The 25339-nt window shown below is 41.5% G+C and overlaps 1 protein-coding gene across 5 annotated transcripts in view; it reads right to left on the bottom strand.

The window, feature by feature from the left end:
• The window catches only part of GSAP (gamma-secretase activating protein), a 76164-nt gene extending 51124 nt beyond the window's left edge, over nucleotides 1–25040 (bottom strand). For all 5 annotated transcript variants that reach the window (XR_012087465.2, XR_013545666.1, XM_073000704.2 and 2 more), the window contains exons 1-5: nucleotides 24636–25040; nucleotides 4175–4251; nucleotides 2653–2709; nucleotides 537–606; nucleotides 82–138 (exon numbers count right to left, since the gene is read on the bottom strand). Coding sequence is in view for 3 of the 5 variants with exons in the window: in XM_073000704.2 (XP_072856805.2) it covers nucleotides 82–138; nucleotides 537–606; nucleotides 2653–2709; nucleotides 4175–4251; nucleotides 24636–25017 (643 nt within the window). In the remaining 2 variants the exon portion in view is untranslated. The remainder of the gene's footprint in view (nucleotides 1–81; nucleotides 139–536; nucleotides 607–2652; nucleotides 2710–4174; nucleotides 4252–24635) is intronic.
• Between the last annotated feature and the right edge of the window lie 299 nt (nucleotides 25041–25339).

Here is a 25339-nt window from a genome sequence, read left to right as displayed (position 1 = left end):
AGAAGCACAATTAAGACATCAGTCAGCAGTTTGCAACATTTGTCATACATTCATATAAAATTATGCAAATGTTTTAAGTACCTGGTTGCAATAGTAGATTTACTCTTTCTTCTTTTGTTGACTGAAGAAAGCTGATAGCTAATTAAAAAATTCATATTGAAGCTGTAAGTATTAGAAAAGAAACCCTAGAACTCTTATTTACCTACTAAATGTATGGAAGAACATAAAAGCACCAGTTCATGTTTAAGAGTATCCAAAAGGGGGTGGAGAAAATACAGTTGAGTTTGTCCCCATGCATCACAGGTTTCAGTCCTGTCAATTGACAGCATTCAGCCCCTGACAGCTTGCCCTGAAGCAAACCACTCTCAGTACAAAAACTGTTGCCCATCCTTGAGTTAGACAAGACAGGACAATGACAATTATACCAAGAATAATGAAATTTAGAACTTGAGAATTTAGAATGTAATACAACTTATCAAGATTTGGTCTTCACAATTATGCAAGAAAATATTTATAGAAAAATGGAAGGCGCTTACCCAAAAGTGTATTTTCATTGTTGACTGAGCAACTGACCACATGTAAATCTTTTTCAAAAGTATAAATGCACTATTGGGGGGGAAAAGAAGACACACCTTTGGCTAAAGCACAGTTAGACTAAATATTATGTGAGGAGAAACAACAATACTGTGGACATTTTATAAACCAGGAAAAACACTTACAGCTCCTCCTCCATGCTCTTCTACTAAGGTACACCATACAATTAGTCAAAAAGTAAGGAAAACAATCGCCAACCCTTCCGTACTAGGTTTCTTGAAAAATACACCCATGGAACCAATTATATTTGTTCTACTGTAGTTCAGAGAAGAGAGCTAGCTGATTTTTTACATTAATCTACTAATTACATTTTATTCAGATTATTTATTCTGGAGATTTCCAGAGTTATAATTTATAAATGACACCATTTACTGGGGGGGGGGGCTGTGTGATCCTTGGACATATTCCAAAAACAGGGATAAGTAATAGCTTTGTTGAACAACTAAAATGTTAAAAACAAGGTACCAAATAAACAAAGGTCCACATAGTCAAAGCTATGATTTTTCCAGTAGTGATGTATGGAAGTGAGAGCTGGACAGTAAAGAAGGCTGACTGCCGAAGAATCGATGCTTTTGAATTGTGGTGCTGGAGGAGACTCTTGAGAGTCCCCTGGACTGCAAGGAGAGCAAACCTATCCATTCTAAAGGAAATCAAGCCTGAGTGCGCACTGGAAGGACAGATCCTGAAGCTGAAGCTCCAATAATTTGGCCATCTCATGAGAAGAGAAATCTCCCTGGAAAAGACTCTGATGTTGGGAAAGAGTGAAGGCAAGAGGAGAAGGGCACAACAGAGGTCAAGATGGCTGGACAGTGGCATCGAAGCTACCAACATAAATTTGACCAAACTCTGGGAGGCAGTGGAAGACAGGAGGGCCTGGTGTGCTCTGGTCCATGGGGTCATGAAGAGTCGGACACAACTTAACGACTAAACAACAAGGTACCACTTTCTGCTTAACTCAAAAGCTCACGTTTTAATTGTCTGATAAAGGGATTCCTTCACTCTTGTTTTCTGAATTTATTAATGTCAATTGTACCTAACCAAACCCCCCCCCCCCCATTTCAACTGATCCTGTTCTGACTGGGAATCGATTGTTTTTCTGCATAATAACAGGATATCTAATTGGGGGGGAAAGAGTGCGGACTATAGCCTTAATGAGATGAATTATCATTATCAAGTAAGAATTATAATGACGTTGCTGAAACATGATGATTTTATATGGACATGGTTTCCGCTCATTGAGTGTGTTAATCACAGTGAATCAAATTAAAGAATCAAATCAATGAATCTCACCTGATACTCAGAGGAACATATGGCATGATGTTTTAACCTAATGTGCTACTGTATGTTATTATGACTTCTTCACCAAAATCCTCCTTGAAATTAGATGTGTTGCGGTAGTATTTTGTGATTGATATTTGTGGCACTAAAAGTTCATTTCTGTTTTTTTTTCCTGTTGTTTCCAGTTATGAGCTGTTCTGCCTTTAGCTTTTGATCTATTTATATTAGTCTATGTAAAAAAAACACACAACTACATTCAATTAATGCTACAAAACCAAAACAAAACGACTCCTCCCACATGGCACTCAGTCACTCAAAGAAGGTTGTTCGGGCAAGCCAACCCCCCAGAGGCTCATTCTGTGGATGCTGGGAAGAGGAGGAGGAGAGTTTCCCCACAAAGGCAATGCGCAATTCAAACTCTAGGCCACTCTGTGAAAAAAGCTGGTATGCCCCTTTCATGTGATGACACGAGCCAAGGCCTTTCTATTCGAGAGAAGAGACCAGAAATCCGATTTTATCAGTCTTGTTGGTAATTTTTAAAATACACATACAGATTTATAAAGGACAAATTTTAGAAAAGTTCCCATGCTTGTCGGTTTTGTGAGAACTGCTGTAAAGTCTGCAATTTACTTTGGATACTACAGCTTGGTGAAAAGGTGATTTAGAGAAAATTTATCTTGTAAAAATGCTTGAAAGTTTACCTTGTAAAAATGCTTCCAAGACCAAACTTGGAAATCATTTTCTAATCAATACTATAAATTATGCTATAAATTGTCTTACCTGGTTTTTTTGACTACTGGGATCATATAATCCAATATGGGTATGTCCTCGATTCCCCTGCATTGAAAGTTGATACATAATTTTAAAAGTCTTCCACCATCCATGCTTGCCAACATTTTACTTGCTCTTTAAATAAACGAGACAGGAAAAGCTTCACCTATTTGATTTCTAGGCATAAGGCTCCTATAGCCATGCCTAAAGAAAGCAAAGGAAAAAAACAACTCCCAGCTTCATTTCTGTCATGTGTCTTTTCAACCATTTCCTTCTCTTCACTGAATGCACCAGTTCTTTTACTTTTCACGGTAAAAAGGAGCAGCAGCTGGCCCACTCCTCATTTGCTCTGTTTTCTAATTAGTATTAGAACACTTTGCATTAAATAATTCATCACTGCTTTTCGGTTTCTGTCCACTCCACCCCAGAACAAGCATCGGCAAAATACAACCCATGTATGTTGGGAAATTTGGAAACCATCAAAATAAACTCATATTGAACCATTCTCCATTTAAGCCTGAAACTGCCTTATTTGCCCCTCTCTTTTTTTAAAAAAAAAATCCTCATCTCCAGTTCAACAGAAGGTAGTCCAGCTCATTCTTACAGCACTCTTAAGGCCACAATATACATTACAAGCCATCATTAGAAGAAGGAATTCCTTAAGTCCCAATTGTGATAGTAGTAGCAGGAGGTTTAACTCATTCTAATTGCTACTTAGCTTACTTTAGGTACATACTGTAAGCAGATCCTTTGCTTGCAAGTCTGACTTCTCAGACACATAAGTCTGTCTGAATCTCTAGGACACTAAAATAATTTTAGCTCAAATGACAGGTTATCTGTAATATTCAGTTTGACCATCAGACCTTTCAAGACTTCAGAGACAAGCCACTCTTACCTTAAAGGCCTTCATTTACATTGCATCATCTTCATCTGTGTTCTTTATGGTTTTTAGGTTGCTTTACAATACATTATGAGTTAATTCTATGAAATCTGGTAAAAGCCCTGTTGACTATGCTGTGCCCCCCTAGGTTTTTTTGTAAAGAGATGTTTTTATCCCAAGTCTTGAACAGTGGTTGTATGTGCTTTTTAAGCTGGTCTCATAAGACCTAAATCTAATTGCTAGTCCCAACTACACTAAATCAGCTGCTGAAAGGTACTGATTTAATGGGTCTACAGCTTACTACTGGATTTCAGTCAATGGGTCTACTTTAGATAGAAAAAGCAACTGAATTGAGACCCTAATTAAACCTCTTATTTTTAGTCCAAATTTAAAAATTAGATTAAGTGATTATTATTTGTTATCAACTATTATGCTGCTTGAACACCTAGTATGCTGGTTTCCTGTACTGGTAAATTTGACTAGATGATTCTTGGATTCCTTCCAGTTCTACAAATACTGTGAATCTACCGCACATGGTTGCTGCTCTTACTTTCTGGAGAGCAAGATTCCATGCAGTGAGAGTTACTTTTCAGCAGAACAAACACAGGTTCACACAGCTAGCTTCTCAAGTGAAAGAAAAATAAGATTTACCTTCCAAGTATAAACAATGTTTCCATTTCTTTCCACGTTTATTGTCTGCAGTGTTTCCAAGTCATTTCCTGAAGCATCTGAAATAACAAACATTAATGTACAGTAAACGACCTCAAATCAATTTTAATGCTAGTCTGTCTGAAAAGAATCTACCCAAAAAAAAATCATTATGAAAATAACAAATAAAGGGATCAGAAGGTATCCTGAACTGTTCTTCAATGCCTTTATGAGAAGCATGCCTCCCTCAATATGAATAGGAAATTTATTTTTTATTCCACTCTTCCAATATGATAAACCACAACATCAAATGGCTATTGTTAATTTCTAGGACAGCAAAACACAAGATTACATTTTATCCATAACTGGGAATTTTTAAATCACATGACTTTATCTTATGAAACCTAGGAGTCAATAATCCTATCTTCCTGTTCTTCACTGGAACAACTTTTTCTTATATGGAACCTGATTATTATGTTAAATGAAACAGAGGAAAAATGTCTGACACGCTGTACTCCACTATGGAAACATGAATGTTTGAGACAGGGAGCTCCCCACATACCTCCAACACTTGGAAGACGTACAAAAAGTTCATTATTAACAAGAGTCACTAATTGCCAGATTGTCAACAGACCATACATGTCAATTGGAGCAGCATCACCATATAGTTAAAAAAAATGCCCTGCTGCAGTACTTCCTGGAAGCGATACTCTCACTGTTCTTTAGGTTCTACAGACAGTGCCTCCCAAAGAACTACCACTCCCAGAAAGCATGATGACAGCTTCCTTTTTTGTAGATTGATAACAGGGCTGGACTAGGCCTTGGAGCTAGGCCTTGGTCTGGGTGGGCACAGGTGTTTGTAGGTGTGAATCTGTGGGCTGAAACTCCCAGAATTCTGCCCTGGGAATTCTTGAAGAATTCTGGGAATTGGGGTTCAAGAAACAAATGGCACATCCCTAGTGGTGATCTTTTACACTCTATTGACAAATTCAAAACAATCCAACCCAGATGGTATCCATACAAGATTTCATTAAGAAGTACAAATGTCAACTTTCTAACAAAAATATGCATAATAATCTTAAACTCCACCTCCATGCCAACTAACTAAAATTGGCTACCATAACAGCAATTTTAAAAGGGAGCCTGGATGTTATAAACTGGTTAACTTTATGTCTGTTCTTGCTAAACTGGTGAAAATATTAACCCTCACCCTTCAGGACGTGGAATTATGTTGTGACACTAATGGATACAAACTGAATAAATAAATAAACAAAATAAATACAGTAACAAACTTGCATTGCCTGACTTATGAGGGGTTTTTTAATCAATAAGAATACTGATGTATTCAAGTTTTGCAGGGCTTGGATTAGAGTTGTGGTTATAATGTAATGTACACATATTATATTTTGAATACCCACTGAGCAGGGTGGATTAAAATTGGTGATTTATATATATATATGTGTACACACACACACACACACACACACACACACACACACACACACACACACACACACACACACACACACACACACACACACACACACACACACACACACATTTATTTTAATGAAATGCTTTTGGAAGAAAATCTATCTAAAGATAGTTTTATATTTATGATACATTCAAAGGTTATTCCACATGAAACAGACCTTAGTTATGTAGCATGAGGATGTATATTCATGCAACATTTACATTTTCAGTAAACTAATTAAATTAATCCAAGTTATCCAAGCTGAGATAACATGCACTTTTTCACAGTAAAAATGGCACAAAATGAAAAAAAATCAGGAAAATATTTTAATCTCACTGTCGTTCTGCAAATCAACGTACAATTAACACATTCATGTTAAAATATAAGCATATGTATGATATATAATGTTATTGTATTAGTTAAATAAAACAATTTAAGTAGTTCTCCAAATATGTGTGATTAACCTATTCAACTAAAATCTGTTCTGATACAGCTGTTTTATTAATCTGACAGGTTACTATTCTAAATGTGAAATCTTCATCTAAATGTGAAATCTTCAAATATTAAAGATTATAACTACCAGCAATAATGAGTCTTTACATTTAAAAATCATGATTTAACTTGAGTCGATCTGATTTAAATCAAATCCAGCCTGCCATTGAGAATTCTAATGACCCTTTGAATGAGGCCAGAATACTGACGAATAAAGTATTTTAGTTGTGCTTCTCAACACAAGTGTTCTCTGGAAAATGGCACAAGGGACTTTCTAGCCAAATACATTCCATTGTTTGAGACCCCCCCAAAAAGTACCACAATTGCAAAATTTAAAAATTTGTTAAAATAATTACTGTCCCAGCTTGGTGTCTATTAGAAAACAATGCATGGAAAAATCAGGGATACTGCATACAACTCTTCAGGTGTTCTACAATGCCTATATTATAAGTCTAGTTCTGTCTGGAATCTGTGGTAAAATGTGACTCTGGAAGAATAACATCTCCCATCCTCGTGCATGAGCGTTAAAGATATTATCAAGCACACAATAGGGCGCGCCTTGCTGAACAAGACTCAACAAGACTCCTAAAAAGATATGTCCTGTCTCACCAACCTTTTAGAGTTATCTGAGAGTTCAGCAACCATGTGGATAAAAGTGCATCTGATAATGATTGTTTACTGAGATTTTTAAAAGGTTTTTGCAGCAGCTGTAGGGTTAGAAGGAAGGTCCGTTTATCAGTAACAGGCTAAAGAACAGATAGCAGAGAAAGGGAATAAATACACAGTTTTTCAAACTGAGAAATGAAAACAATGGGATTCCACAAGAATTTGTATTGGGTCCATAATTTATGTGAGGTTAGGGATAACCATTTCAGTGTCATGGATAGAGTAACAGACCTGGACTCAGGAGGTCTGGGTTAGAATCTCTGCTCAGCCATGGAGAGTCATTGGGTGTATGGAAATGGTAAACCATTCCAGAAATATCTCACATACGTACCTTGAAATCTCTCTTGGTGTCACTATAAATTCGTTCTGACTTGAGAGGGGTAAGCAGTTTGTCATTTACTTGATAGCTAGATTTGCTGATGATACCAAGCTATTTATGACTGTCCAAAAAAGGGGGGGGACTATAAAGGGCCCTGAAACCAACATGGTGGAGAAATCTTTTCATTCGGCATTTAATATAAGCACTTATAACAGGATCACACTGAGAAAAACAACAACCCTATTTTCTCATATACATTCATTGGGTCCACATTGAGGGTGACTGACTGGCAAAGAGGTGTTGCAGTTGTTCAATGAAAATGTCAACCCAACGTGTGACTGATGTAGAAAAGGTGAAGTAAAGTTTGGGGTTATTAGGAAAGGGAGTGAAAATAATACTGTCAATGCCATGCCTTAATGCTGAGAAGAGTGGAGAGATGGGAAAGGGCTTTCTCAGCTGCAGCAAACTGACTGTGGACTACTCTTCCTTTGGATCCTCAATTGGTGACAAGACTGGCATCATTTTGACAACAGGTTAAAACATACATATTTATTATAGCGTTTAGCTGGCGAGGACCATGGCTGGTACACCGAGGCATGTATTCACTTCATTTTCTTTCGCTGGGCTGGCAGAAGCTCTGCACCAGAACTCTGCACTTTTCCTTCTCTCGACTTTTTAAAAAAACTATGTCGCTGCCATCAGCTGCCAGGAGCCCCTTCCCTCGCTTGTATGGACGCTCAGTATCACCACCACCATTAGTTGCTCCCCCACTATCAGCTATAACATAACATTTGAATTGTTATATATTACTCAGATTAGCTAGCTAGGCCCACAATGGGAGTGGTGTTGGATGATGTATATGTTCTAGTTATAAGCCCCCACACTTGGTGGTAAGTTCCATAGATTCAAAGGAATTCTCATCTAATTAATCATTTTTGGGACTGTAACTTTACGTATCTTCTGCAAGGTATTGATAGAAGTAAAGTTTGACTTATTCAATTAAGGCAATTGCCTCATAAAAGACTGTTCTTAAAAACAAGCTGTTTGGTGTGTGTGTGTATTCAGAAGAGATTAGCCAGCCTTGTAAAAACAGGCTCCTCGACCCCCCCTTTCTCCTTGCTTTTTCTTCTCTGTTCAAGGTCTCACGCTTTTCTGAGATAAGCATGGAATGTTGAGACAAAGGCCCAATTTAGGGAAAGTGAATTGTTCTGCGCATGTCTAAAATGTGTTTTCACTAATCCAATGAATTTTTGCTAACTAACTTAATGACCTCAAAGGCCCACCCCTCTCGCCCTGAGGGGACAGCTATAAGACTGTACCAATTCCTTTGTTCTTTGAAGAAATCCTAATCACCCACAATTAAGGTGAAATTGGTTTTTCTTCCCACCAACTGCAGTGGTGTCCTGTTTGTTTTGTTCTCATGTAAATAAAATGAACTTCAATAGAAAAGCCTTCGTGTCTCAGTCTTTTGTTTAAGGTAAATTGTTTGGCATAACAATTTGGGGGCTCGTCCGGGATTTCCAAACGCCCCGATTGGGGCTGGATTTTTATCCAGTTGAGGTCAGGCAGAACAGGCGGCGGTGAAGTGAATCGGAAGGCGCCTCTGCCTTCTTTTAAGGCAGCCGCTTCCTTGCCGACGCTTTGGCTGCTTGGCATCAAGAACTCGGAAAGAGGCACGAACGCGAGAGTTTTTTTTTTTAAGCCGGCCGGCCAACGAATCAACGAGCCAGCACACCAACGGACCTGGTAAGTCGTAGTGGGAAACTCTGAAAGGGTTGGTTGTTGTTGTGTGAATGAAGAGTGAGTGACCTTGCGGTTCCCAGAGGTGGCCGTTGAAGTAGTCCGGGACCCTGGGCCAAGGTGTGCGACTGTTGTCTGTACCCTCCTTGTGTCTGCGTCAGAGAGACCCCTTACTCTCTACGCAACCTCCCTATCCTTGTGTCTTTGTCTCCCGTGGGATGGGAATACAGACTTCCAAAAAGGGCCCGCGGGGGTCCAGAAGGTCCAGAGGGGACCGAGGTAGGAATTCCGAGGGGGACGCCCCGACTCCAGGCCCTTGTGGGGGTGGTAATGAGTTAGGAATTCCTGGCAACAGTGCGGTGGGCAAGCTGTTGCTGCATTGGGAGTCTGTAAAAAGGTACAGGAGTTTCAGACAGAGAAGGGAATGGTCCATGTGCTCTGGAGTTTAGACACAATTTGATATTCGTTCTAAAGGGCCAAAATTTGGCCCATCCGCCCCGTGTCCCTTATGTAGATTTTTGGATATGGTGCCTAATCAAATTTGGAGAAGAAATAAAACTGGCAGTAAGTAGAGACTTGATAGGTTCTAAGTTACAAGGTGAGGAAATGACAAAATTGGAGTTTGTAAATTGGACTGCTCCACCTCAGTAAAAGAAAAGGAGGGGGATGGCGAAAATAACGACGGGACGCTGTCCGAGGGACCGGTGACCCGTTCTCAGGCACGGCAGATGAAAGAGCAGGGAGTTAGTGCCCAGTATCCACTCAGAGAAGTCTCAGAGATGCTTTAGGGATTATGATTTACAAGCCCACAGAGCTGCTGCACATTTGTAAGCAGCTGGCCGGAGTCACATAGGAGACTCTGGCAATTGCCGCTCGAACAGAACAGGCGGCCGGGGAATCCCTTCCAGAAGTAACCCCTGGAGATTGGGATTTTCAGGATGAAAATATCAGAGGGCGAAGTGCAGAAATGAAAGAGTTCTTGTTGAAAGGGTTGGAGGCAACAGTTCCTAAGACTGTTAGCATGAAATTGGCTTTTTGGTCAACCCTAAGGAAAAGAATATCAGTTGAATATCTGGAAAGGCTAAAACGCAATATGCGAAGGAACACTGGGCTGGACCCAGAAGATTCAGGAAAAAGTGGTAGCAAGAAGAGAAAACAGGAGGAGTTTTTCTCTGCCCTACCCGCTCAGAAGAGAAGGGAATGAAGAAGCGGGGGGGGGGAGAGAAAGGAGGGGCAAGGGGCCCTGACTGTGTTCACTTTTAAGGTGGCTCAGGAAATGCTTAGGTGAAGCTAGGCAAAGAAAGAGAGAGAGAGTATGTTGTAAAGAAGGCAAGGAAAGTTGTTGCAAGATCAGATAAAAATAAGTGTGTATCAACAAGCGATGCAGCTAGAGGAGGAAGGAGATTCAGGAAAGGAGTCCTTAACAAAACTAATAGTGCATGCCAGCTCGGACAGCAGAACTGTTTGCTCTAAGCTGAGCACTACAGTTAGCTGAAAGGAAAAGGGATTAAAAAGAGAAGAAGGAACGTAACTTTCTCAAAGTTCATGAAAAACACAGAGAATGTTATCCAAAAGTGTATATGAAATGGAATCCTCAGGAAGAGTCCTAAGAGAAATAGGAGCGAATGGAAAACAGGGAATGAGAAAAAGCTCTTTTGGCTTGTTAAACTTACTGGGGTATAAAGGGTTAAGAGTAGGCACAGAGTAGGGAAAAAAAAAATCGCCTGGTGTTGAGGGAGGGAGATCCCGGCCAGCGTTAGGACTGTATAAACACATGCAGACTTTAGTGATTAGCAGGGTAATTCTTTTCCATCTAAAGGGGCTGTAAAAGCCTATTGGAAAGCTACACTTCTGGATCTGTAAAATTTGTAGTTAGAAAATGGGGAAAATCACACACACACACAAAAGACACTAGGGGAATTGTTGACTATGGAATCCCACAGAAAAACATGCAGGAAAATGACAGATGCAGTATGTGGATTGATTGGCAGAAGTACGTGTTTAAAAAGCCTGAATTGAAAAGGAGGCTTTGGAGGTGTGAAGATGTTGGCAGTGATAGAGAAATGCAAAGAAAGAGAATTTGACAGGAGAAAGAAATAGGTTAGTAGATAAGAGATAGCAAGCAGAATTGCTGGGAATGTTCAGATCCCCCTCCTTGCTTCTCCAGATGCACAAAGTGGGAGTTGGAGAGACAAGGGGGGTTGATTTCACACCAGGAATGGTTTGCCTGTTTTACATAGGCACTTTCTCCTTAGAAGTCACTTTTGCATTCAGGGGTCACTACCAGTTTTAAGAGATTAAAATGTGTAGTATTTTTATTGAGAGTGAATTATCTAGAGGCCACAGAGGATCTAATCATTGGCATGAATGCCTTGCAGACTATGGGTTATGGTTTAATTCCTATAACAAACAACTACATCGAGCCTAAATCCGGAAATCGTTAGGAGAAAATATATTTCAGTTATAAGGTGAAGAATTTGAGAACAGGAGTAAATGCAACATAGGAACAAAGGAAGCGATTGTCCTGCATTCTTCACACCAGCATAGGACTATCCTTGGCGGTGGATGATGGTCAGTAGGCTGCTACAGATCGAGGCTATTCTCCTTGAAAAACTCGATCTAATACTGAGGGTTTATCAGAAACTGTCAGGAAGGAACTGTGTAATGAACATGATTGTATTGCCCTGACTGGTCTACAGATAAAGTTTAGGGAAGACCTACAGGAAGAGACAATAGAGGGAACATGGAACTTGTACACTGACGGTTCCTCTAGAGTAGTGAATGGGAAAAGAATAACGGGATATGCAGTGGTAGAGAGGATGGGGGGGGGGTTCGAAGTTGAATCTGGACCCCTTCCCCCGTCCATGTCAGCTTAGACAGCAGAATTATATGCCCTAAAAGAGCTTTAGACATAAGCACAGGAAAATCTGTAAATATCTGGACAGACTCTAAGTATGCATGTGGAGTAGTCCACGTTTTTGGAAAAATTTGGAGTGAAAGAGGACTACTTACATCCCAGGGAAAGAATCTGGCCCACCATCAGTTGATACTGGACACCCTGGAAGCGTTGAGCCTCCCGTCCAAGGTAGCTATTATCCACATTCCAGGGCACCAGAAGGGAAACTCCCCGGAGGTAGTAGGAAACCGGCTGGCTGACGAAGTGGCAAGAAAGGTGGCAGGAAAAGAATTGAATCCCGCCCTCTCAGCAGCCCTTATTCCTACCAGTAAAGAGATCACTGCCCCTTTGGTGTATTCACAAAAGGAGCTTGAATTAGCAGAGGAGCAGGGAGCTACAATGGTGAACGGCACACTAAAGTTGAGAGATGGAAGACAATGGCTGCCCGAGGGGGTGGTCAGGGAAGTCCTCAAGGCATTGTACGAGGGAGGACACTGGGGAGTTAAGGCTCTGGTCTCAGCCTTTCTGCAAAAATATACAGGGAAGAAAAGTGTGGTCACACGCCAACACCATTTTAGCCCACTGCATTCCTTGCCAGAGAGTAAATAAGAATAACCCGAGAAAAACAGAAATGGGAGGACGACTTCTGGCCATCCACCCCTTTGAACATTTGCAATGTGATTTTATTGATATGCCAAAGTCAGGACTTTGGAATCAGTGTTTGATAATAACTGATCAGCTCACTGGCTGGGTAGAGGCATACCCTACGGCTCGGGCAACGGCAGGGACAGTTTGTAAAATCTTATTGGAACAAATTATTTGTAGATATGGGTTAATCCAATCAATGGTTAGCAACAGGGGTAAAAACTGAAAGGATGAACCAGACTTTGAAAGAGCAAATTAATAAGTTGATGCAACAAGCGCAGTTGCCCTGACCGAAGGGTTTGCCCCTAGCTTTATAAGCTGCATAGCATTACAGGACTCTCGCCCTTTGAAGCCTGTGTAGAATGGAAATTTGGGATGTTAATGCACAGAGATACACAGAGAGTGAGCCTTAATTTAGATTTGTTCAAGGATGCCTTTATAAGAAAGTATTTGCTGGCCCTATTCTCTATTCTCTCCGATAACAGGGAGCGAGGCATCTCAGTGCAACAGACGCCATTGGAGGTAGCAGTGCATTCCTTCCACCCCGGGGATTGGGCTTATATCAAGGCATGGGAGAGTGAACCGCTCGCCCCAAGATGGCTTGGTCTGTTCCAGATACTGTTGACAACAGAGACTGTCATCCAAACTGAGGAAGCTGGTTGGACTCACTATACCAGAGCCAAGCGCGCAGTCGACCCTGAGGGACGGTGAAAAGTTGTGCCTGTGTCCAAGGACGGACTAAAAGACTATTTTTAAATGACATATGTAATGTCCATTAGTCGGTTAGCGCATAAATATTGTCCTTTCTTTAGTGTGTATATAGAAGTAAGAAAAGTTAATAATCTGATCCAAACTTGGCAGGTACATTTGAGAATAGACAGGAGTCTTAGGGGACTCTATTTCTTAAAAAGATATTCAATTGGTGATCAAGTAGTGTTGGAGGACGAGGGGACCATTGATTGAGAGGAGGAAAGGAAAATCTTTAACGAAGTTTTTACAGATTTGTGGGGTTCTCGGTGGTAATGAGGATTGTCGGATTTCATTGTCCTACCCAGGTTACCACTATTTGGGTAATTGCTGTCAGAGTAATGTCTATAACTCCCTATATAACAGGTAGAATTTGTCCCTGGTTTTCCTGTTCAATTAGTCGAACACCAAAAGGGGAGGTGGAAGAGTGGAAGGTACAAATACAAACCACTTCCTATTGGGACACTGAATACAAAGGGTTGGCCTGTGGTAACCAATTGATGGTACGCAAAGAGGTACGAGGTAAGGGCCGTGGAACTTTGTATACTAGCACTGAGTTGGCTTCAAGTCTAGAGTTCTGGCATAACCGAGATTGCAAGCAGTGCCCCCTCATTAAAATCAGAGATAGCAACATCAGCCCTGGATCAGAGTCAGACTCCGACTAGGTCATTCCCCGAAGAAAGTGGTCTTTCTACTCTCATACTTTCATCTCCCGGCAGTTTACTCGGAGTATCAGGTGATATCTGAAACTTAAAGACCCCCTGATAAGATTGGATCCTTTTGAGCCTTACTGTTATTTGTATTGCCATTTTTGCCCTCACCATTGGAGTGCCAGAATAACTAAATTTGACGAAAACCCGGCTTTGAGGTGGTATGTGCTTAAGGTGAGATATCCTGAAGGGTTGTGGACTGAAGCTTGTAGGCTGTAAAAACGCCAATTGCAAGCTGTCCGTGGAGAATTCAATCTGATAGCTCGGCGCAGGCAAAGACCAATTCCCAAGGGATGGCTCCGTTACGCATCTTCGGTGCACCACGAAACGTGTTAGAAGTGCAAGAACGCAAGCCCCTGGTCAGTGCCCAGTCTAGATTCAGAGGACAAGGAATGGAATTCCCACTACAAGCGGAGGTAAAGCCCACCCCTCTAATGTCTTGGAGAAATATCAGGCAATTGTTTATTGGCAGACCACGGGTTGATGGCAAAATAATGATAGTGTAAGGGCTCTTCTTGAGCCTTGTGCTACAAGCTACAGGATCCACCTGCCCCTGTGTAATAACGACAAGGCAGGGAAGCAGGGAACAGCAGACCTTAACCTATAAGTCCATCTTCAATTGTGTTGATAATATTGCCTCCTGTGCATTTGACAAGGTAGAATACAAAATTTGTTAGGACTCCCTTGGAACTCAAACTTGTTATGACCCTAGAGAAAACCCCGAGAGAATTTGGATTGAATTCCGTGTTACAGTAATTAGTAATGGAGGCTGGACTAGAATTAAATGTGGTGGAATAGGCTGGGTTCAGCACAACATGGTATGGAGAATAGCAGCAAGTGCAGTTTAGAAACTCACCTGTTTGTTCCTGTATGAAACTGTGTGAAGTTAGCCACCTGATCTACCACGCCCTGCAAGCCTCAGGAAGGTGCCTGTAAAGTTCGATTGTACCTGGGGCTCCTATGAAAATTGTCCAAGTGAAAGACACCTTAGGTTGGTCTGGGGAAGGGGGGAAGTTTTCATAATTGTGAATAAGTCAAAAGAAATTATAAAAAGAAAAACGGGGGAATTGATAGAAGTAAAGTTTGACTTATTCAATTAAGGCAATTGCCTCATAAAAGACTGTTCTTAAAAACAAGCTGTTTGGTGTGTGTGTGTATTCAGAAGAGATTAGCCAGCCTTGTAAAAACAGGCTCCTCGACCCCCCCTTTCTCCTTGCTTTTTCTTCTCTGTTCAAGGTCTCACGCTTTTCTGAGATAAGCATGGAATGTTGAGACAAAGGCCCAATTTAGGGAAAGTGAATTGTTCTGCGCATGTCTAAAATGTGTTTTCACTAATCCAATGAATTGTTGCTAACTAACTTAATGACCTCAAAGGCCCACCCCTCTCGCCCTGAGGGGACAGCTATAAGACTGTACCAATTCCTTTGTTCTTTGAAGAAATCCTAATCACCCACAATTAAGGTGAAATTGGTTTTTCTTCCCACCAACTGCAGTGGTGTCCTGTTTGTTTTGTTCTCATGTAAATAAAATGAACTTCAATAGAAAAGCCTTCGTGTCTCAGTCTTTTGTTTAAGGTAAATTGTTTGGCATAACAGTATACATTTCAATACTACTTAATCTGCAAATAAAAGTCCTCAAAACTACATGCCTTATGGCCTGCCACTGCTTTTTAAAGATATTTTCTAGATAAATACTTTATTATTAGCTATTTTTCACCTCCAAGGATAATACTGCCAAAAGCTGTTAGTTAAATCAGATCAGGCATCAAATAACAGCAGAAAGTAGAAAGAATTTCTTTGGCAAGCTTCAGAACCATAGGTTTGAAGGAATAATGTCCAACATCAAAACCACAGAAGGAAATGGACTTGGATAAATGAAACTATGGGGGGGGGGAGAGAATTTTAGGTGTGGGAACATTCTGTGTTTTCAAGCTGATTTTTAAATAGAAGGGAAGTAAAATAAATAACAATATGTCACTACGGCTGAAATTGCATTGCATACGTTAACCCCAGCAGGGTGACTATAGTACCACCAGGGCTGATTTTCAGAAACTTCCTTTTCCCCCCACAGCCTGTGCAACTCTTAAGTAATCTATTTCATTGCATGGAAACCATGGGAGTCAGAAGACACAAAGGTATTTAATTACTGAATATGTCTGCCTGCCACTAATGTTTGGAAGCAGAGTTAATTAATTAAAGTCTTCCTCCTTCTATCCCAAAACTCTCACCACTTCTATTCAATGAAAAAAATTACTTGTAAATCAGACAATCTGTGGGACAGGAGGAAAGGAAAGAATTTTGTTTATAATTGATTATAAAAGAGGAGTGTGGGAAGATTTGTCAAAAATTAAAAGGAGGCTGTGATGCCTAAAAATTTGCTAACCAGTGGTCTACTACAAATTGGGTATGAGAGTAGACAGTAGGACTGTACCCTGCAAAACATTTCTCATTTCTTTTATTTTTGGTTGCTTCAGGTGGAGGTACCTCTTTTGTTTTCTTCCATTTTCATATTTTCCCCTACTGCTCCTTTTGTTTTACTCAAACAAAAGGCTTTTTCATGTCATTTATTTTATAGTTCCCCACTAGTATTATCTGGCACTTCAAAAGACCTAAAGAACCCTTAAAATCTAGTCTTAAAAAAAAAAAAAGGCAAGGCAGTGAAGAACCAATCTACTCCAAAAGCAGGAAATGTTACATGAATAAGAAAAATAATAATCAGATCTATGGAGGTACCAGTTCAAATTATCACACTGAAAACAACAATATGAGTTCCATGCTTCCCAAACAGAACAAAAGAACCACTGGACCTGGACAGCACAACAGAAAAAAGGCAAGGAGGCAGACAGATAGGCACTGGTTGCTTGGCACAGAGAGACATCCAGTCACCAGCAACCAACAGTAACACAACATCAAGAATAAGACAGGAATGTCCCAAGCTGTGCCCAACTGGCCATAACAAACAGCAACAGAATCCAGTGACATACCAGCACAGCCACTAAGTCCACCCCCTGGCCCACCCCACCCCCACAGAAGCAAACAAAAGAGTCCTCAAAAAATGCAGCAAAATAAACACCTTTAATTGAACAAACTAGCCAAATAACAATTTTAAAAAGCAGAGAAAGTACCCATAGCCCCCCCAATACACAAGAAAAGAGCAAAATTAAAAAAAAAACTGGTTGCCCCAAAACAAAGAAAAGCAAGCAAGGAAGGGCAAAAAATTAGTATATCTCCAAAGTACTAGTACAGTATTTGAGGAGATTTCCCCTGCTACTTGACGTGGAGGCTTCTTATGTCCAGCAGGCAGCAGCAAAAATAAACAAAGAAATGGGGGGGGGGAAGAGATCCTTCCAAAAAAAACCAAGGAAAGGATCCAAGGTGCAGACATGCAGAGAGCAAAAGCAATCCAGAAATTCAGCACACGTTCCACCCACAAGGAACTGAAGCTGAAAGAGCACTCCTCATTGGTTTCCAGGCCCTTTCACAGATTCAAACTTCTTGCTCCCTTCCTTGGATGTAGAAATTGGCTGCCAACAGAAGTCCTTGCAATGCTATTGGATGAAGAAAAATCAATTCATTTTAACAGGAAAAAAAGGCGAAAGGTGAAAGAAAGGTTATTAGCATCTAAAAAGGTATCTTTTGGTGATTTTTTGCCAAGCTACACCCCTACCTGGATAGGAAGTTGTCACGCTTCCACCTGTCCCTTGGTTGTTTCACCAATCAAAGGGCACAAGATACGTGTTGTGTCGCTGCCACCAGTTTATTACATCAACATTATGCATTATTAATAATTGAGGGCCAAGCAATGTGCCATTTTAAATAGAACCAAATACAAGTTGTTTATTATTACAGGTGATGAAGGTACAATCAATGTCTTCAACCCCTAACAAAACATGTTACAACATGTTACTTCATCCACTCTCAACCGCCAACCCTCTCTCCCTCCACCCAAACTCCAAAACCACCAGTCCTCCTGTCTCTCTATCTAATCACCAATCTTCAATCTCTAATCTGAATCTCTCCTCCCCCTGCACAGGTTCTTATTATCTCGTGACTCCAGCACTCTCATTGGTCCATGCAGATAGCACATGAATATTCATGACCTGAGCGGATGCCACAGAAGTCTATGACAATACTAGTGCAAGCACTGGTAATCTCAAAAACTGGCTACAGTACTGCAATGCTCTATATCAGTGGTCCCCAACCTTGGGCCTCCAGATGTTCTTGGACCACAACTCCCAGAAGCCTTCACCACTTGCTGTGATGGCCAGGATTTCTGGGAGTTGAAGTCCAAGAACACCTGGAAGCCCAAGGTTGGGGACCACTGCTCTATATGACGCTGCCCTTGAAGATGATATGGAAGCTTTAGCAGGTCCAGAAAGCAGCATCCTGGTTAGTCTGGAAGGCATCTAAATTTTATCACTCTTCTCCAATCCTGTCCCACCTGCACTGGCTTCTGTACCAAATTCAAGGTGTTAGTGTTGACAAACAAAGCCTTAAGTGGTTTGGGATCTCCATACCTGTCATAGTATCTCTCCCAAATAACTGTTACCCGTTCCTCATAGGCCTTGCTGTTATGGTTGCCTACAACAAAGGAGGCCCAGAAGGTGTTAACTAGGAACTAGGCCTTCTCCATAGTGGCTCCATCTTTGCAGAACTCACTTCCATTTGTGTTTCAACAGGTCCCTTCCCTCCAGCCCTTCAACAACCTAGTTAAGCTTGGAGGATGCTGGGCGAGCTGGTGGCTGGCGGGGCGGAGGAAATGGTCCTTCTCCACGACTCGGTCACCTGTGAAGGCCGCACCCTGCTCAAGAGCTTTGTGGCTGCCTCAGCACAGAGGGGTGAATTGGTTTACATGTTCAGCTTTGACACCTCTAGTTAAGCTTGCAAAAGAAGCCTCTAGTAATATCCTTTCCCTTCAGTAGTTTTCTGCTGACCCTCATTTGTATCATCTGCCTCTGTTATCGCTACACAGCTTTATTGTTGCTGTCTTTTATTTTATTTTTGTTATATTCAAGTATAATTTAACTATTTATTGGTTGGGATGGTGGTTGGGTTTTTAACTTTGCTGTAAATGGTCTGGGGCAGTGGACTTTCACTGGATGGGCAGTTAAACAAACACACACACATGCACACACGCGTGCATGCAAGAACATACACAAGAGAGCCTATTTCTCGTTTTGGTTCTTTCATTAAAACATAGACCAAGTCTTGTTAGATACTATAAAACCCAATTAAATTAAATATGGTGTAGAAAAAAATTAATAAGGAGACTCCTATATATTTTTTTGTAAAAGAAGATGAATGCTGTGGAATGCAGAATGATCCACTAAAATATTACTTCATGCAGCATATAAACATTTTTGTAGAATCTGCTATAAAATTGGACTTCTTGAAGAAAGGGTTGAGGATGAAGAAAGTTTGAGAAAGTGTTGAGGATAAAACCTTTATGGGATTGGTCCAAATGGAAATATACTCTTTCTTAGCAATGTGACAGTATATATCATTTGCTGGCAAGTACAAGTACAGGCATTCCTCACATAATGACTGAGTTCCATTCTACTTACGACTAGGTCATTAAGCAAATTGGATGATAAGCGAGGAACTTAAAAGTGGATATTTTGTGTGTTGTGGCACCATATTTTTCAATAGCTACAAGTATCACACAACACAACACAAGAACACAGCACTGTAATTCTATCAGTATAAAAAGCATAAAAGACACACAACACAATAATATAAATCAGGCGTCATCGTTTTTATTTATTCTGAATAGGAATAAGAATACTGTAAAGGAAACTCCAACTTGATAACTTTGTTTTCATTTGCATCTCTTACATATTACAGAACATGAAAATACAATCAGCAAAAACTATAAAAATTATGTACAGTGCCAACAAAATTAGTCATTGAATCCTTCAAAGTGTGGCAATGGTTTGAACTGCTCAATGTCATCACTGGAATTATCATCAGGGGATGTGACGAGCCCTGGTAAGGGAGATTAAAACGACGAGATGGATGTCCTTCTAGGGGTAGGTGTCCTGGGTGTAGCTTTCAAAAAGAATCTTGTTATTGTGGTCTGCTCTGTAAGTTTCTTTTGTTCTTCATAAATTTTATGATAGCACAGTAAAAGTTCATATATTTGCCATTCCACTCTCATAAACCGTTCAACATTTGGATCCATACCCTCTAGTTCCAATAGAGCTGCATTCACTTTCTAGAACATACCAGCTAATCCTTTTACAGTGAACTTTTTTGGTACTTCTTCCATTCTTTCCTACTTCTCTTCTTCTAAGTGCTGCTGCACTTCCAACTCTATTAATAATTTTTTGTTAGTTAGCTCTCCCTAGACATATTCCACTAAATCTTCAATATCTTCCACTTCAACATCTAAACTGAGCACATAAGCAAGATCCACATTTTTTATGTATGACATCAATATGCTCACCTTTGTCAAACACTTTGAAATTATTCATTAAAAGTCTTTAGGCATTTTTTCCATATGCCTTGCATAGTTTTCTGTCACTTCTTTCCAAACCGATTCAATGTTCTTTACACAGTGTAAAATGTTGTATGGTTTCCAAAAATCACAAAGGGTTATTTCATCACTTTCTCTTGCTATTACAGCTTTGAGAAAAGTTGTGTGCAAATAGTATGCCTTGAACATAGCTATAGCCCCTTGGTCCATTTGCTGTAGGATAGCAGTCATGTTTTAGGCAGTTACACTACCTTTACAATGCTCTATATGAGGCTGCCCTTGAAGATGTAGATAATCAAGATGCTGGGGGTGGCCTGGAGTGTTATTGAGCAGGATGATACTTTTAAAGGGAATACCCTTTTCTAGACAGTAATCCTTGATTGAGGGTATGAAGCAGTTGATGAAAGAAAGCTTGCATCATCCATGTCTTTTTATTTGAATGAGAGTAAACGGGCAGGGTGTGCTTATTAATTCAATGCATGTGGGTTTTCAGAGCAATAGATGAGGAAAGGCTTTAACTTGACCCCAGCGACATTTCCTCCCAACAACAATGTGACCCTGTCCTTAAAAGCCTTGAAACCAGGCATTGTTTCAACTTCTTTGTGCATGTAGGACCTTTCAGCTTTTTTCCCCAAAAAAGCCCAGTTTCATCCACACTGAAGATCTGTTCTAGGAGGTAACTGGTTTCCTCAATAATTTTATCAAATTAGTTGACAATTGTTTTTCTGCTTCTACGTCTACGCTTGCTGCCTCACCGCTGACACTCCAGCTATGCAGGCTGAACCGACAACAATACCATCAAAACTATACATGGCTTGCCGTAAATGTTTCCATCGATTCTTCCCCTTCATGCGCCTTCAATGCCTTAGCTTGAATCATTAAAAGGCTCATCAGCATTTTTTGTATCTGGTTGTCAAACCAGATCGCCAGTAATTTTTCCATTTCATGGATAAGACCTTTTCGTGCCTAGTTATTACAGCTTTAAATCCTACTGGTGCCTTTACTGCCTCTTTAACTCTATCTTTATCTTTCAAGATCAACATGGTGAATGTGCCAGCTCCAAATCATGTGCTATCTCTTTAACTTGTTTAGCAGTTTCATAATTGTTTATGATCTTCATTTTCATCTCAAGATCGATAGCCTTCCTTAGAATCTTGGTACTTCCTCTGGATGAAGTTATATTATTCCTTTTCACATCCTGTTCTCCAGCAATCATGTGAGACCACATATTTCGTTTATAAATTTGTACAGTACAGTAAAATACTGTACAAATTTATGAACAAAATATGTAGTCTCACATGAATGCTGGAGAACTGCTCATAAGTCTGAGCAGTCATGAAACAGGTAGGTAATTAAGTGAGGAGTGCCTTATGGGGTGATACTGCATTCACATTCTGCTTGTGGCCTTCCTATAAGCAACAGGTTGCTGATTGTGGGAATAGGATGCTGATCTAGATAGGCTTTTGGTTTGATTTATAAGTCTCTTCTTACATTCTTATGACAGACCAAATCTTGCTTTTTCCAGGAGAAGGCTCCCAAACTTTGGTCCCCAGATGTTCTTGGCCTAAGATTACCTAAAAATTGATCAGTGGGTGTAATGACTGTTGCAGATTTTTGAATTTCTGGTTTAACTCCTCTGGCTCTGCAGCAGATGTGCAGGGATTCTGTGAGGGTTCTGGTTTTTTTTAATTTGGGTCTCCACTAAAACATCCTTAGACTTAAGTAACTTTGCAACAGGGGAAAGGTTTATTGGAGTATTCAACATGAATTCTTTATCCACAAAATTGTCCCATAACACTTCTGTCGCCATTGGGTCCAACAGGGGTCTCTTTGTTTCATTCATGAATGGGTTGGTTTCCTCTGGGTTCCAGGGACCTAGCCAGCCTCAGAGAGGGTCATCTTGTGATATCTCATTGTCCTCTTCTTCCAGTAAGGGAGTGGTCTCGTCCTCACCGGCTCCATCCCACTCAACATCTCAGGTGTTGAAGAATAGGGTCCTGGGTCTCATTGCACATCCCTCCTCCATACCCCCTCCACTCTCCATCTCAGTCTCTCCTGTTTTTCCCTCTCTACCTTCTCTTTGTCCTCTCTTAGCCGCCTCCTCCACTCACGAGCCTCCGCTTCAACCCAATAAGACGGACATGAGGGAACCTCTCGTCTCCAGCGATAGTCTGCCTCTTCCCTGGGCACCTGGAATCTTTCTCACTCTCCGGTCCAAGGGTCTTGTGCCCGGATCCCTTCCCAACCTGGAGGCAATCCCTTCTCATCCCTTTTTATCTCTGCGGTCCCCGCCTCAATCTCCACCATCTTTTTTCTACATGTTCCCACCAAATGTTCTTCCGTTTGAATGGCTACCATTAACCCGCACATTTTGACTTCTAAATCCCATGTATCGGTACCCCTTTGTTCTTTTGTAACCGGGTGTGGAGTGGGCGAGGTCTGTACCTCCCTCTCTGTAGTTGGTGGAAGGGATGGCACTCCAGTGAGGGGCTCCTTTCCCTCGCCTCCCTTCTCACAGATTCACAGAGCAGAATAACTTCAAGTTCCCCAGAGTAGTCCACCCCATTTTCTCATTAACTGGCACTTACAGTCTCAATAACTCACTGTGAGACATTAGTAAGCAAAAGAATAATTTTTTTCATTTATTAACAGTTGAACAGGTCAAACAGCAAACTGACAAATATGCCCATTTTGAGCAACAGACCTCAACAGACATATGAGAGAGAAACAGCATTGAGCAAAAAGGCAGAGTTCTCTTTGAATTTAGAGGCAGGAGGTAACAAGTGGTAAGTGCTGGATAGATTGACAGTGACCCCAACCTAGAAAGGTCCCTCCCAGCCAAACTTGCCAAAAGCAGCATGAGAGGCTGCAAAAACTCCAGCAGTGATTTGGGCTTTTGGAAGCTGCAGTCCAAGGATATCTGGGACCCTAACACTGGGAATTATTAGACTAATAATTTTGTGACCATTATTAGTCTAATAATGGTCACAAAATGTCATCACAATCCATGATCTGTCTAAATTCAATTTGCAGTTGCTAGAGATACCCTGAATCTTATCACTTTTCAGCTAAAGAATAATGTGAGGAGACAAGTTACGACACACATCATGAAAGCTGGCATGCATGATAGAAGGCTAGTAGGAAATTGAATCTACACAAGGATTTCCTGCTTTCCCATGTTTCATTTGCTATTCTTGAACTTCCAAATGCATCACTAACATTATCATTCCTAAAGGTTAATATAGGACACATTTGAAGGAAGTTTATATTTAAAAAACATACCCAATAATTTAGATACTGTACCTTTTGTATTCAGACCTTTTGAAGATGTTTGCTTAATACTATGCTATGATTAGATAGGCACAATTAACCTGCCATTTCTGGCATTCACACAAGTCATGCAGCTCTTTGAGCAGGCTCAAACAAACACTAAGTATTTTTATGTTTAACTTCACCTGGGCAAAGCAAATTAACGCAATCAAACTTTCCAAGTGACAAGCAACCCAGTTGTTACATAGCAGTTTATTCTATTCTCCAAGGAAATGCCTGCATTAAATTCCTTGGTGCATAAGAACTATTAACAGAAACGAAATAGAACACTACACGCTGGTGTTTTTTTTTTTCTTCCAGAGAACACTGATGGTGAGAACTTCCATAACTAATATACAAGAGAAATCTAGTGATTTTTCTGGACAGCCAAACCAGCCTTGCGGGACTAACTGAGGTTTCAAAACATTTTATTTATAAAGAAATTTAATATTTTGGAGACACTGCATGGCTGTGGGATGGACGCCGGGCGCCTTCCCCGTAAACCCATAAGCCAATGTTTATATCAATAAATAACTTTACTATACAGGTACAGTATTGTGGCAACGCTTCACATCCCATGAAACCTGCACAGGACTCAAGGGCCCAACTTGGTGAAAGGCACCCCGTCCTGAGGTTGTTTCTTGGGCTGATCTGCCCAACCCAGCTCTAACTGCCCCCCCCCCCTGAACAGAGCAGGACTGACTTCTAGGACCGTGCTTTGCCCACTTCCATACCCCTGGCTAACTTCGCCCAACTTCTACTGCCAGCCAGTTTCTTGCAACGGGGACTGGGGTCGCCTCTCCACTTCACTTGTTTATTTCCCTCGACGCTCCGGAGGCTGAAGTGCGGTTCCGTGTTTGCTCCCAGCGCGGGGCAGAGCTTAGCGGAGACTTAAAGAGTACTCCCCCCTCAAAAGTCACAGGCTGGCTAGAACGAGAACGAGAGCCTCGAAGGGCCACCGTGTCAAAAAGAGCGTGAAGCCGAACCCTTACCAGCCTTCGCGTCGTCTCCAAGCGCCCCTCCAGCGGCTGACTCCGAAAGCCAGGGCACCACGTCCCTCTGCGGATCAAACCGGGCGCTCAGCTGCACCAGCATCGCCCCCGACCCCGAAGAAGCTGTGAGGAGGGACCCTCCCGGGGAATTTATAGAGAAGCCGCCTCGAGGCGATCCCACGGCCACGCAACGCCTCCCGAGGCGCGGCCGGGTTCCCTTCAGAAACAAGGAAAGAGCGCGCCCACGTTGGTCCCCCTCCCTCTCTCCCTTCCCTGCCTGGGCAGCTGCTTTCACTTCAGCCCAGAGAGCGGCCGCCGCCGGCATCGCCCTGAACGAGGCCCGGGAGCGTGTTGGCGATTTGACGCGCCGCGTGTCACTCATCGGTGCTCGGCCCTAGAGTGGCCGGGCGCCTTGCCACATAAACACGAGGGAAGGCGGTGCATCTGAACGCAAAGTTTCTGTGTAAACTTACGCGGGGGAGGGGGTTGGAGCCTTTCATGGCTCAAGTGAGGCTTAGGCGGTTCCAAAGAAGCTTCTCTAAAGAGGGGTGGTTTGGCTTGTGTTGTTCATACTTGGCTTGGGGGGGGGAGGGAGGTGGTGGTGGGTTGGTACCCACAGCCTTCAAGATGGGGCGAATGATCCCCATTGCTTAGCTATTAACACAATGGCGGAGTGGGGTGCATGGTATGAGCCGCTCCGAATA

The sequence above is a fragment of the Pogona vitticeps genome, chromosome 5 (assembly GCF_051106095.1).
Source record: "Pogona vitticeps strain Pit_001003342236 chromosome 5, PviZW2.1, whole genome shotgun sequence".
Taxonomy (NCBI): Eukaryota; Metazoa; Chordata; class Lepidosauria; order Squamata; family Agamidae; genus Pogona; species Pogona vitticeps.
Note: the sequence above shows the minus strand (reverse complement) of the source record. Positions and strands in the feature narration are given on the sequence as shown.